Raw genomic sequence first — 13850 nt, forward strand, 5'->3', positions numbered from 1 at the left:
AGTACAGTCTCAAATATGAATGCAAGCGGAAAAGTCAATGTCAGGTGCCTCTTCTATATCACAGGTTTTTCCCACACTAAATAGTAGTAAATCTGCACAGGAACGGAAGAGAGCAGCTGGACATCTGTGACAGAGGGATGTCTCACCTCATCTCAGAAAGAGTCTTGGAGCCTCCAAGAGTTGACTGGGGTAGGGATGAAGACAAATGGTTATTATGTTATCAAATGGACATAGAATACTTGTGTTAGAACATTAGGGCCTGTTTGCATACTTGTACTTACTTTTTTCCCCTGCATAGGGAACAAAGTAGTAATCTTTTCCTTGGCAATCAAAAGAGGCTCCATGAATGTCAGTGTAGGTCTACTCATATATAATATAGACCAACAGAAAAAGGAATTATGATTTTTGCCAGTACAGATACACATTGCTGGAAGAGGAAAAATTTAGTCAGGCCAGGACTCCCTGTGAAAGACTATTTTTACTAAAACTGTAGAGACTTGTTTTGTGAAATTATGAAAACTTGTTCAAGTGAGAATGTTCTCTGCAGACATCAAGGGAGTTACCTACTGATACCTGTCTTCTCAGAAGAAAGGGGTTGCAGTGTTCTGTGGAAAGAATGTTAGTGAGCATTTGCCTCATCTCTTTTGATTGGGGACATTCTGAATGTATTAGCCTTGTTTCTGCTTTCCTCTAAGGGAACAAATGTCCATCCTGGTCAGACAAACAATCTAAAAAGGATTTTTTCCATTACTGAAACAAGATTGTGCACCAAGATTTACTTTTAATGAGATTAAAGCATCTAGTATAGATTCATTAGCTTTCTGGATTCATTTTCATTGGACATGGAAATCCAATCCTGTTGGAGGTCAGAAGGTTAAGAACCCTTTCCTAGAGCTCTGCTGAGCTTCCATGGAGCAAGTACAGGTGGACTTCCCTTCTTTTCAGATATTGCATGTTTGAGCAATGTAGCAAGCCAAAAGCTCTTTTGCAGATATATATTCTTGTTTGACTTCAATTTCTCTTCTCTGATTTGTGGATGTTGTGCATGATTGGAGGCCTCTGGGAATCCCTATGCTATAAAGTTGGGACTCAAAAGTAATTTCACAGAGAATAGGGTTTATCTTGTTTCAGCTTTTTTTCACGTATGGGAGGGTCCAGACTGAGGATTTGAGACATACAGGGGTGGTGGATGGGAATCTCAGTAGTGGTGTGGGGAATGGATTCCTGAAGCACGTTTAAAAGTAACTAAGGTTTGGGGTTTCAAATGTTGTATTCTCAGTGTCTGAAACTGCTTTATCATAAGTGTATGGGACAGTGGAGGTTGCAGCAAAGCAATTTTAAGACTTTTGCTCCAATCCATACACATTTTCTGTAGGGGGAGGCTGCATGGTGATTATCTGTATTCTTTCAAGCTAGTGTTTACAGAAGTGCATTAATGTCTGGGGTGAAAGTACTGAATGGAAGTAAAACAAAAAAGAGAAAGGGGTCCACTATTGTAAGCTTTCATCCCTACCTTGTCCCACACTAGCCCTTAATAACTAAAATGAGTCTGATTTGCCTTTGGTCTTCCAGCTCCAAAACATGTTTGCCTGAAAATTTTTGTTGAATATACTTCGCATGTTTTGATAATGTGACTTCTAAGATAACACTTCTACAAAGTTATATATAAATACATGCAAGTACAAACACATACATACATGTACACACACTACATATAGACTTAGGAAACTATATGGCACTCTACACCTCCATGCCTGTATGTGGCAGCAACCACATTAAATAGGGGGAGGTAGCTCAAAATAGCATGTACAGTCCTTTATGGAGTTGTTATTAAACAGAATGTGGTCTTGCCATCCTGGCTGGTGGAAGTGTTTTATTTCTGTGGGACTGGTTCCATGGGAGTTGCGTCTGAGAAAAGAGAATCATAGGAACAGGGGTGGGTCTCAATGAGGTTGTCTGATTAAGGGCCTTGAAAAGAATCCATGGTGGCTTGGAGAAACATCCCACAATAAGAAATATACTATTTCTCATCGTGAAGATAAGAACATCATCTGTTCCACTATGCAGGGTTAAAATCTCGCTTGGCTACCATGAAACAAATCCCAGGCCATTGTGACAGATTTGATGATAGACAGCATCACATTGACAGGATCCTCTTGTTTAGCACAAAGTGAGTTTTCCTGTTGCACTGGAAAAGCATTTACCAGATGATGCGTGTAAGTTTTATCCTGGTACTGATGATGTGCAGACACAACTGGTACAGTTGGTACAGTTTCACAACAGCAGGTTAGAATGAGACACAAAGAGAAATCTGATGGTGGGGTGGCATATGCATTTACCATGAGTAGCAAGACTCTGGTTTCATGGTTTATTTTTAAATCAGCACTTCTCAGCCTGGTGTCCTCATAACAGTTCAGGGAATTGGTTGGAAAAGGAAATACCTTTTTCCTGGAAAGGAGCAACTCTGCAATTCCAATATTATTGTGTCATCTGCCTCTTCCTAGAGGGATTTAGGATGTTAGGCCAGATCCAGTAGCACTTTGTTAATCATATGAGAATTCTAAGTTCTAGACATGAAAGATGTTTATTTCCTTGTGAAGATATTTATTTGCACTTTTCCACTGGTTCTTTCAGGGACTAAACAGTGTCACTCGACCTGCGTAAGGCATACTGTATTTCACAATCAGGACTTAGCAGATCTTTGCTTTTTGTGTTCTATTTGAAATTAATCTTCTCCCAGTTTACCTGCTGAATAGATTCTCATCCATCCTTTGTTATGTATATCTGCATAATTCTGTTAATTACGTTCATATATTTAATTGTGTTTTAACTCCTTTAATTCCCCCCCCCTCCACTCCTGAAAGTCCCCTTGTATTCACTCTCATTGTTTTTTGTTGTTGTTTTCCCTCCCCCACCTCCAAATGGCATCTAAATTGTCACTGTATTTTTTTTTTTGAAATGTAATGTCTTGAATTAAATCAGTTATTCCACATACATTTAAGACTTGAGTCCTTGGGAAAAAAAAAAAAACAAAAAACAAACAACTCTGAGCTTGGAAGTGGTACTTTCAGTATAGGAATATTTTTTTTTCTTCTTAATTTCACATTATGCTACAAAGATAGTGTGAAACTGCTGAATGTTTTACCTAACAGAACTCTTTTATCATCATTCTAGTCTAGATTTATCCCTCAGTTAAATGCTTCTCTGGATTTAGCTGCTTAGCACCAGCATGAATCTCACTCTGTGGTATCTGTCCCAGACTTTCATTTCCACTTCCCTCTCATTTTTCTGCTTAGACTAGATGGCAAATCTACTATATGCTTCTCTCATCTTACAGTCTTACAAGCTCTCTTAAGTTACTTTTTCAAGTAATTAATGAAAAGAGTAAATAAAAAGGGCACAATTCTTACTGTACACCTCACTGGCTCTGCACTTTGCCAGCTGCAAGGTTATTTTATGTATAGTCCTTCAGACAGTTCATAGTTTCTGTGCCATATTATTATCAGCAAAAGGAGGTCCAGAGACAGCACTGGTCTGCTACACTATGAGGATACTCGCCTCACAAATAGCAACATAAACTAAGCAGAGATGCTTAATGCCTTGTTCACCTCTGTCTTCAGCACCTGGGATGGGCCCTGGGACCCCTGGAGCCTGAGTTGGAGGACTGTGACTGTGGTAATTAAAAAGTCCAATCCGAGTCTGAACTTGTGTGGGATCTGCTGATCCAGCTGGATGCATATAAGTCTATGAGGCCCAATGGGAGTCAATATCATCACAAGACCTTTCTCAATTATTTTTCTGTGCTTTGGGAAATCTGGAGAGCTCCCAGTTGACTGACAACTGGCAAATACTATCCTAGCTTTCAAGATGGGCAAGGAAGAAGACCCTGACAGGCCTGTCAGTCTCACTTCAGTGCTTGGTAAAATTATGGAGAAGATTATTCTGGGAGTTATTGAAAAACACCTGAAAGACAATGCAGTCACTGGTTATAGTCAACACAGGTTCATGAAGGGAAAGTCCTGTTTAATGAACTTAGTATCCTTTTATGAAAAGGTTACCTGACTACTTGACCAAGGGAAGGCAGCTGAGGTAATCTTTTTGGATTTCAGCAATATTTTTGATACAGTTTCTTACAGTATCCTTCTGTACAGAAAGTTCAGCACGTTGACTAGACAAAAACATAATCTGATGGGTGAATAATTGGCTGATGGGTCAGACTCAAAGGGCTATAGTAAATGGGGTTACCTGAGGCTGGCAACAAGTTACTAGTGGGGTTCCCCAGGGCTCCATTTTAGGGCCATCTGTTTTTCATTGTTTTCATAAATTATTTGGATGCAGGACTTGAAGTAACACTAAGCGGGTTTGTAAATCATAGATGTTACTAAATTGGGAGGATCTGTTGAATCCCTTGAGGGTAGATCTTGCAGGGATCTGTTGAATCCCTTGCAGAGAGATCTTGACAAATTAGAGGGATGGCAATCACCAACAATATGGAGTTTAACAAAAGCAAGTGACAGATTCTTCACATGGGACTCAGCAACCCTGGATATAAGTACAGACTGGGAGATGAGAGGCTGCGGAGCAGCCCCACAGAAAGGGACCAGGGGATTTTGATCAATGGCAAGTTGAATATGAGTCAACAGTGTATGCTGGGGTCCATCAAGCACGACATTGCTAGCTGGTTGAGGGAAGTCACTGTCATGCTGTACTCTGCACTGGTGCAGTCTCACCTCAAGTACCACGTGTAGTTTTGGGTGCCACAATATAATACATAAAACTCTTAGAGAGTGTCCAAAGGAAGGCTATGAAGTTGGAGAAGGGTCTGGAGGGCAAGTCATATGAGGAGTGGCAGAAGTCACTTGGTTTGTTCAGCCTACAGAAGAGGAGACTGAGGGGCAACCTCATGGTGGCCTACAGCTTTCCTCATGAGGGGAGCAGAGGGGCAGGCAGCAATCTCTTTTATGTGGTGATCAACAACAGGACCAGAGGGAATGCCAACAAGCTGCAACAAGCATGATTCAGGCTGGGTATCAGGAAAAGTTTCTTCACCGAGAGGGTGGTTGGAGGCTGGAACAGGCTCCCCTGGGAAGTGGTCACAGCAGCAAGCCTGTCGGAGTTCAAGAATCATTTGGACAATGCTCTCAGACATATGGTTTGATTTTTGGGTGGTCCTGTGTGGAGCTAGGAGTTGGACTCCATGATCCCTGTGGGTCCTTTCCAACTCAGGATATTCTATGATTCTAACTGCAAAATTGATTTAAGCATAAGATTCAGTGGTAAAGTTGGTCATAATCCAGCCATCTCACAACTCCCATTTCTTTTCACAGCCCATTTTTTTAAATGCACTGTAGAAGTTTGAGAAGGGCAAAAAAAAAGCAGATTTTTTATTTTTATTTTTGGCAGTTGTATTTTCTCATAATCCTCCCATTACTGTCTTTTGAATTTGTTTCTGTGAGGAATAACTGAGAACTTTCTAACTTAAGCTTGTGTGACTTTAATCCAGATGCCATTTTAGTAAGTCTTGTATTTTATCATTTGTCCTTCAAGTCCAATAAGTAGCTATTCAGTAAACAGCCAGATATTATCAGCTTTTAGATTTTTGTTCATATAAAGCAAACAGTACTGTACATCACGTAGGTACTCTACAAGCATTTCCTCTACACTGTTTCCTTATCGATTTGCTACTGGATTTCTCAGCATTCTTTGTCCTCCATATCAGGTCCAGTCCTTCAAGTTGGCTAGATATGGAGCATACAGTGTTTGCACAAGCAGAAGTGCTGGAATGTGAGCAAATGTTCATCTGAAAGATCAGTGCTTGAACTCGTAGTAAATTTGTCTGAGACTGGCTTCATTATCCAGCAACCTAATCACAGTGGGTGTCCACTGCGTTGGCTTTAGCACTATGAGTTTGCATCAGGACTTCCTGACTTCTAGCAAGCTGAGGGAGGAAGAGATGTGGCTCAAAGCACAGGCAACCCAGTTGCAGAGCTGCCTAGTATTTCACACCCTTGATTTGAAAAAGGTGATGTTTGTGCGTCTGTGTATATTTGTTGGCTGGTTGACTGTCCTGTACGGGAAGGGGACAGAGTGAGAACTTGCAGTTATGGTCAAGACTAGCTTAAGCTTGTCTCCCATGAATAAAGCCTTAAAATATTGCATCATGTGGCTTAAAATTAAAATATAAACCAAAATGTTTTTATCTGTTTCAGAATGCTAATGCTCTGTCATGGCTTTTACGCAGACATATTAATTACTGGTCTCTAGCATTGACTAAGTTGTAGAGTTGTGCCCAAATCCTCTTTTATGTGGCCAGGAACAACTTAGTGCTTATTGTGACAGTATATTTAATAGTGTATTTTTAATTGTACCACTACCAGGATTGAACTAATTTGGCAGAGTGATCTTTATTTACTTAGCTAGTTATTGCCCTGGCTTGTATTGTCAGGCTACAAAACATGCACTTCTATACAGTGTTTGCATATCTGGTGTGTTTGTGTGTGTGTGTAGTTATTTTTTATGAACGCTTTGTTCTGTTTGTCTCTTTTTTTGTGTGTATATTAAGTGGTTTTGTCCATAGGGTTAGCAAACTAGATTTATTTTTTTATAGACTGAAATAATATGCCAACCAAAAACAGTTACATGTTTTTTTTTTTTTCAAGCACTTTTTTTTTTTTTTTGGTTGTCTGATAGTTCATCACCTTGTGTTTTCTCCTTTATTGAAGTCATGACAAAGTCTCTTAGCCTTGTCATAACCACCCAAAGCCCAATCTGTTTTCTTGTTAATCCTGCTTTCCTTATTTTTAATGTATTCATATTTATGACTTTAAAAACAGGACTTCTGCTTTCAAATGTAAATGCCATGTAAAAGGAAGAGTTCAAATTCTTGCTAGATTAGAATTTCATAGATAACTTCTTGCACTTGTTAACTGAAAATCGGTAATCTGGCAATTAGTTGATATTAGGACTACATTTTTTGTTGAAGATAGAAGGCAGAAGGGTGGTGGGTTTTTGTGTGTGTGTAGTGGTGGTGGTGATTTCCCAAAAATTTCTGCTCTGATAGGGATTTTTAACTATCGTGTTCTTCACAGAGTATTTCCTTATAAGTTAGATACCAAATGTAGTTCAGCAGGTGGTTGGAGCAGAAAATGCTGAACAAGATCAGCTCTATTTTAGTGCTTTGAGTGTTAGTGACTAGCTTAGTGTTACACGAATCTTTGCCCAATAGGAGTGATTCTAAGCAACTGCATAGGTTATTTAAGACAAAAGCAAGTTTTTGTGATTCAAAACAGTCTCAGAGCTTCTTGTTTCTCAAAGCTTGTGCTTGGATTTTTTTTTTTTTGTGTAGAGCTGAGGTTTGATTTTCTAAATAAGTAGGAAGGTCTTAGTGATGACACAAAATGTGGGGAGGAGTTTGGTTGGGGAGAAGAATGATTTTTTGAAGGTAGGTAGCCAAGCCTCGTACTTTGATAGGATGAGGGATGCAGGTTTTATAGTGACTGATCAATGTCACTTTGTATTTAGGACAAAGGTTTCAAGTTAAAACTTGGGGTGGGAGGCAGAGGATAGGAGTACTGGGTTGCCTGAGGGGGTGCAGGCTTAGAGAGTTCTCGACAAAAGTCAGCTAACTGCACATTTCACACTTACTAAACTACTTGGCATCAACTCAGTGAAGATTTTATTAGTAAAAATGGAGGCGGAAACATCTCCACACATCACAAGCTATCTTTGCAGTACTTTTTTTTTTTTTTTTTTTTTTTTTTTTTGTCTCCTTCTGGCTCCCTGTAGACATTCATGTATGCATACTTTTTCTCTGGTGAGAAAGTGGCACAGATGAATACTGCTTCTGCTTGAAGGGTGGGGACAGGGCATACCTGTAATGGATCTTGAATGATGTCTTAAAAAAGCAGCAGTAACAACAACCATCTTTCTTCTTCCCCACAAAAAGAAGTCCAATTCATAATATTTCCTCTGGGACAGCTAAGGACAATAGGAGCAGAGGAGATATGTGTGTGTGCATGTGCTTTCATGCATGTTTGTATCCTTATACCTTCAGGTGACAAAACATGAAATTTTCCAGGTTAGCTTGTGGCTTCCTGTGAGCTTCCCAAGCCCTTCCATGTGAATCATTTTTGTTCGAGCTTCATTTCTCCCAGCCCACAATCTGTCTGTCATGACTCACACACTCTCTGGCTTTGATTTAGACTCCATCTGCTTTCTCATCCAGTCAAATCTCTGTTCTTCTGTAACACACCATAAGAGAAGTGAGGAACTTGAGCAGAACATATATCTTTATTCAGGCTGGGGGACGTGTATTGATTCTAGCCTCTAAGTTTCTTCCCATCTTATCTGTTTCATTCCAATTGTTTGGCTAAGCTGCAAAATGTGGCAGAACCAAGTCTGTACTTGCTGGTAATAAGGTAGGGGCAGACTTGGAGAAACTTATCCAGGGTGTGTGGACCCTCAGGTCAGATTTGGTCTTGGAGTGTTGTCACTCACTGTGCATTTATGGGTATATAAAAGAAATGTTGTTTCTCTGCTTATACATAGGAATATCACAGTTACCTGGGAAAAATAGTTGTGTTGTCTCTTCTTTGCAGGCAGGGGTAAGTGACACAAAGGTAACAGGAAGGCTGTGTTCTAATGCCTGGCAATCACATACGTGCCCCAAACCACTGGGGGGGAGGGGGGGGGCAGGCAGCTGCTGTGAATGAGAGATTTGCCCTCAGATTGCCACTGTCTTCTCACAAGGACAGGGTGAGCCTCAGAGAAGTGAAGATCACTTTGGCAGGGAAAGGCTGTCCCTAGATAGCTTAAACAAAGGAACCGTGTGTAAAAGAATACACGGTAGGCTGGTGGGCTCTGAATTTCAGAGAACAAAAGCAAATCTCCCTCCTCTCGAAGAGACCAGCTATGTAGATTTCCCTCTACCATCACTTGGTTACAGATTTCCCCATCCATGACTACCACAAAAATGAATTTGGTAAAAGGTCAGTCCTTGGAATTAAAGCCAAAAGAGAATTTTCCTAGGGAGACTGGGCTAGATGTAACTATTTTTGACTTTCTTCTGAGACAGCCTTTGGAAAACCATCTGTTAAGGTAAACTGGTCACTCTGAATAAGATAAACTTTTATAAATATCAGGGAAGAGGATGTGACTCACTGTCCAAGGCAATACTCCCAAGAACATAGTCTCAGACCCTAATTTTCTCCCCTGATCCTGATAAATGGAAACATATCCAAGGGACTGCTTGGGACTGTGTCTAAGTGTCTAGACCAAAAACATAATTGAAAGAGAAGTAGAATGCTAGAGGAAAGCTGCAGAATAGACAAAATCAAATTCTGTATACTTACTGAGAAAACCCCACAAGGACATTGAGTTAAAGCAGCATCTTATCTTTGAATGCAAAGGTTTTGCATCTATGAAATGAAGTGACGAGACATCTCTTTGCAGGAAACAGATCAAAATCTCCTCCAGATCTAAATGTGGAATAGAGAGGGATGCTGCAGACAAGAGTTGAAGTCCCTACTTTTAGTACTTGTGGAGACATTGACAAAAGCGAGAGCTGGAATTCTCAGATCTGAGCTATGCAGAAATATGTGGAAAGTAGGTAGGGTTGAATTACCAGCAAAAAGAGCATACTTGAGAGATAACTTGTTTTCAAAGTGTAGAAAATGTGGCTTGCCTCTGCTGTATTTCTTGTCAGCCTGCTAACACTCCATAGTTCTTTATTTTTTATTTTATTTTAAGTTCTTGTATTTTAAGACTATAACTCTGTAAAAATTTCGAACAGTGCTTTAGAGAGACAAACACAGATATTGAAATACAGGCACATACATGCTGTTTTACTCCTCTTCTTCCAAGACAGAGGATGCTCCCACGTACAATTTAAAAATTACAGAGATAGGAAAGCAAAGAGTCTTTTTTCCCTTCCAGTGCTTTTCTCAAAGCTGTGGCTGAATTCAAGACATGAGATGTAGACCAAATATATTTCCTCCCACCTGTTTTTAGGGCTTGGTTCAGCTAAAGGACAGAGGAGAAGCTCCTAACTGCACTTCCACCCAGGAAAATCCCAGAGTAAAAATTAAGAAAGAGGAAGAATGTTCTTGATGGGAATGTTTTGGGGAGTGCAAGGTAAGAGCTATCCAAAAGGATCTGTGGCAACATGGACAGAATTGCAGACCGAAGCAGCAATATGCTTTTTGGCTGGAGGTCTGGTTTGCACTGGTGTATGCAGGCCAGGTGTGACTGGAAGGATAACACCAATGGAGAATGAGAAGAGCTGCTACTCCTCCACTTTTTACATAGCAGATTGACCCAGAAGATGCTGATTGTGTCCAGCAATATTCATGTCCTCTTATGATTCTTTGTGGCACATTGTGTAGACACCTCACCTCAACTGAAAGCAGAGGCCTTAAACATTATGAGTCTGCCCCTTAACCACCTTGCAGTCCACATCTGACTCCTGTGCACACCCATACAGTCCAATAATCCAACTGGTATTTACACATAAAATAGCAAAAAAGGGCCAGTGCTGTGTTTCTTCCCCCAGCTGAATCAATCCTCTGTGGTTACCAAGAGCATCCAAAAGCTTCTGTTTGAGGAGCGTGCACGAGAAGACTGGCTCAACGGAAGATCATGATGGGCTCACAGCAGTTATAAAGGGACATCTTCATCCTCATCTTCATCCTCATACAGATCAGTGGAGCGTAGGCTTATGTCCTTGAGGATGTCTGAGATGTCTTCAGCAACTGGTCTTGTCAGCTCCATCTCTTCCAAATCAGTATCAGTGGCATAATTGGAGCACAGGCCTTCCCCTTCATCATGCAAGTGAGAGGGCTGTGGGGAGTTTGAGTAGGGAGGCAGTGGGCTTTCTGTCCCCAAGTCTGCTGCATTCTGTGCTGCCACCATGCAGCTGTCCTGCTGGTTCCATGCCTGAGTAGCCTGGCTGATCTTCTCACTGCTGATTGAAGTCCGGTTTGTATCACGGAAACTGGCAAGGGGAGGGCGGAGGCGAACTCCAGAGCGTGTAGAGCCCTCTATTGCCTTCTGAAGCTATTAGAAGAGAAAAAATTCAGAGAAAAATGGATGAGAGGGAGACTGACTCAGCCCTACACTGCAGAAGTTCATCAGCTCTCAAGAATAAAGGGCTTTAAAAATGGAGTCACATCTCCACCTCTGGGGCCTTTTACACAGGTATTGTAATTTTTGTTCTGTGGTAAATAACAAATTCTGCACCACTGAGATAGTAATAGCCACTCAGTTAAGAGCTCTAGTTTCAGGAAAAAGACAAAACATTTAACATGCCTGTAGATCCCTGCTGCCTTCTCTGGAAGTCATCCATTCCACTACATGGCTTCCAAAGTGTTGGGGTTGTTTAGCTTGGAGAAAACAAGGCTCAGGGGAGACCTTACCATGCTCTACAATTACCTTAAAGGAGGTTGTAGCAAGGAGGGGATTGGGCTCTTCTCCCAAGCACTAAGTGATAAGACAAGGGGAAATGCCCTTAAGTTGCTCCAGAGGAGGTTTAAGTTGGATATTAGGAAAAATTTCTTCACTGAAAGGGTTGTGAAGTATTAGAACAGGCTGCCCAGGAAAGTGGTTGAATCACTATCCCTGGAGGTCTTCAAAAAACATGTAGAGCTAAGTGACATGGTTTAACAGCAGACTTGGCAGTGCTGGGTTAACGGTTGGACTTGGTGATCTCTGAAGTCTTTTCCAACCTAAATGATTCTATGATTCAGAACTCAGCTGAAAACATAGCAATCACAGTCCTATTCCTAGATCATATTCCTAGCTGGATCCACAACCTGTGTTTCACAATGATTCACAGGATGATTGCAGTTGATTAGGAGATGAGAGAATGCATACTTACCTCTTCCAAAGCCAACACTCCCTTCAGCTTCCCCATACTGGTTATGTAGGCATGGCTGAGTCCCAATAATGAGAACAATGTATGTGTCTAAGGAAAAACACACACACAAAAACGTTTTAGAGACCTTGGAAACAGGTAATGCAATATCTGGTGCTAGACCCGTGATTTAGAAATGGGAATCCCAAAGGTGTACAATACTGAAGTTACCCCAGTGAGAACTACTACTTCCATTCTCCTTTTGTAGATAGCAAATACTACCCTTTGTTCCTTCTGCTAAGCTGTGAGTTGGGAGTGTGTTCATGATGTAGAGCACATTCTGTTCCTATCCTCTGTCTCCTTGTACACTTAGGGACTTGTGGAGATCCTTCTTCATTTTGGTGCTGGAAGTTGAATATCACACGCACTGTCAGAACATACTTAGGTTATTTATTCCAGTACTTTCCTTACCACCAGAAGCCTTTTTTTTTTTCTTCTTTTTCTTTTTGTCCAGAATACTTCCTGTCAAAACTTCAGCTTCTTGCTTTTTACCCAGTGCAGTGGGAACACTGGAAACAAGTTACTCCCTTTCTCTTACAAAGACTTCTGAAAAAGACAGGTATCGCACCACTATCACCCTTCTGTTCTTCAGCCTAAATATACTCCATGCTTTCTGAAACTTTCAGCATTCTCAGTGCTTATCTGTGGAATATTTTTAACCTCTAGTTTCTTTAAACTGAGCTGTACTCTACCTGTGGCCTTACATGAAGTGATTCTTTCAGAGCTGTTATTTGCCTTTTTCTTTAGCATCACATGAGATGCTGAATGTCATGTTCAAGTGTAAATTAAGGAAAATGTCAGTCTTCTGGCAGAAGACATTTTATCCTAGCATGAAAGAAAATCAGGCTGGTTAAATACAATTTGATCACCATAAGCTGTGCTTTTTATTTTCAGCATTGTTACACTTAGCTCTAACTATGCATACCTCGAGTAGCTTTTTTATTTCTTTATCATTTATTTATTCCTGCGTTTTTTTGTGCATCCAAGTCAAATTATGTCTGTTATTTCAGAGTTTATTTGAAAAAGAGCAAATTGCTCTTTTTAAAAAGACGTATGGAACCTTCTTCATTTGCACTCTTCAGGTATCCTTTCTTGTAACCCCTAAACTCTCAAATGCTAGTATTTTTCAGATTGCTTCAATCAGTCCTTTAGAAAACACCAAACTCATCTTAAGTATATGCTAGACTGTTCTTATTTTGCTAAAGACTGGGATAATAGTAATTAATTTAATGCAAGGCACCAGCTGACAGTTCACATTAAATAAATATTAATTAAAAACTTGCAGTGTGCACTTTTGCTTCAGTAGACCAATTTCCTTTTCCATTTAGTGAACCCCCAATCATCTCTTACTCCTGATATACTTATGTAATGATTGTTTTTCCTCCAGTCATTCTGCACTGACTCTAGAAGTCTTATCACAGAATACCCAAAGTTGGAAGGGGCCAGCAAGGATCAGAGTCCAACTCCTGCCTCCACACTCAGGAGTTAAGTCATTCGTCTGAGAGTGTTGTCCAAATACTTATTGAACTCCAGCAAGCTTGGTGCCATGATCACTTCCCTGGGGAGCCTGTTCCAGTGCTCAGCCACCCTCTTGGTGAAAACCTTTTTCCTAATATCCAGGTTGAACCTCCCCTCTTGCAGCTTCATGTCGTTCCCTTGGGTCCTATCATTGGACATCAGTATGACCTAGCTTCCTCTTTCCTTGTGCTTCAGGTTGATGAAGAGCCTATAATATAGGCTGGTTTGAAGAAACTTTTCTCACACGCTGAGGCAGACTCCACACCCTGACAGAAACACTCTGAGAAATTCAGGAGTGTTCATTCCAGTCTTATGCACCAACAAACCAGGGTGTATTTCTCCAGCTAATATTCCTAGCATTATAGTAGCGTATACTGCTTCTGTTGGTGTAATGTCTGGAAAATCCTAAGTTGTGTCCAAAAGC

At 40.7% G+C, this 13850-nt stretch overlaps 1 protein-coding gene across 5 annotated transcripts in view; it reads right to left on the minus strand.

Moving 5' to 3' along the window:
- Nucleotides 1-9226: 9226 nt before the first annotated feature.
- CLCN1 (chloride voltage-gated channel 1) overlaps nt 9227-13850 on the minus strand; it is a 65836-nt gene continuing 61212 nt past the window's right edge. For all 5 annotated transcript variants that reach the window (XM_084283990.1, XM_084283992.1, XM_084283991.1 and 2 more), the window contains 2 exons: nt 11873-11959; nt 9227-11052 (listed from right to left, as the gene is read on the minus strand). In XM_084283990.1, coding sequence (XP_084140116.1) covers nt 10654-11052; nt 11873-11959 — 486 coding nt within the window. In that variant the 3' untranslated portion in view covers nt 9227-10653. The remainder of the gene's footprint in view (nt 11053-11872; nt 11960-13850) is intronic.

This window comes from Netta rufina, assembly GCF_964035555.1.
Source record: "Netta rufina genome assembly, chromosome: 1".
NCBI lineage: Eukaryota > Metazoa > Chordata > Aves > Anseriformes > Anatidae > Netta > Netta rufina.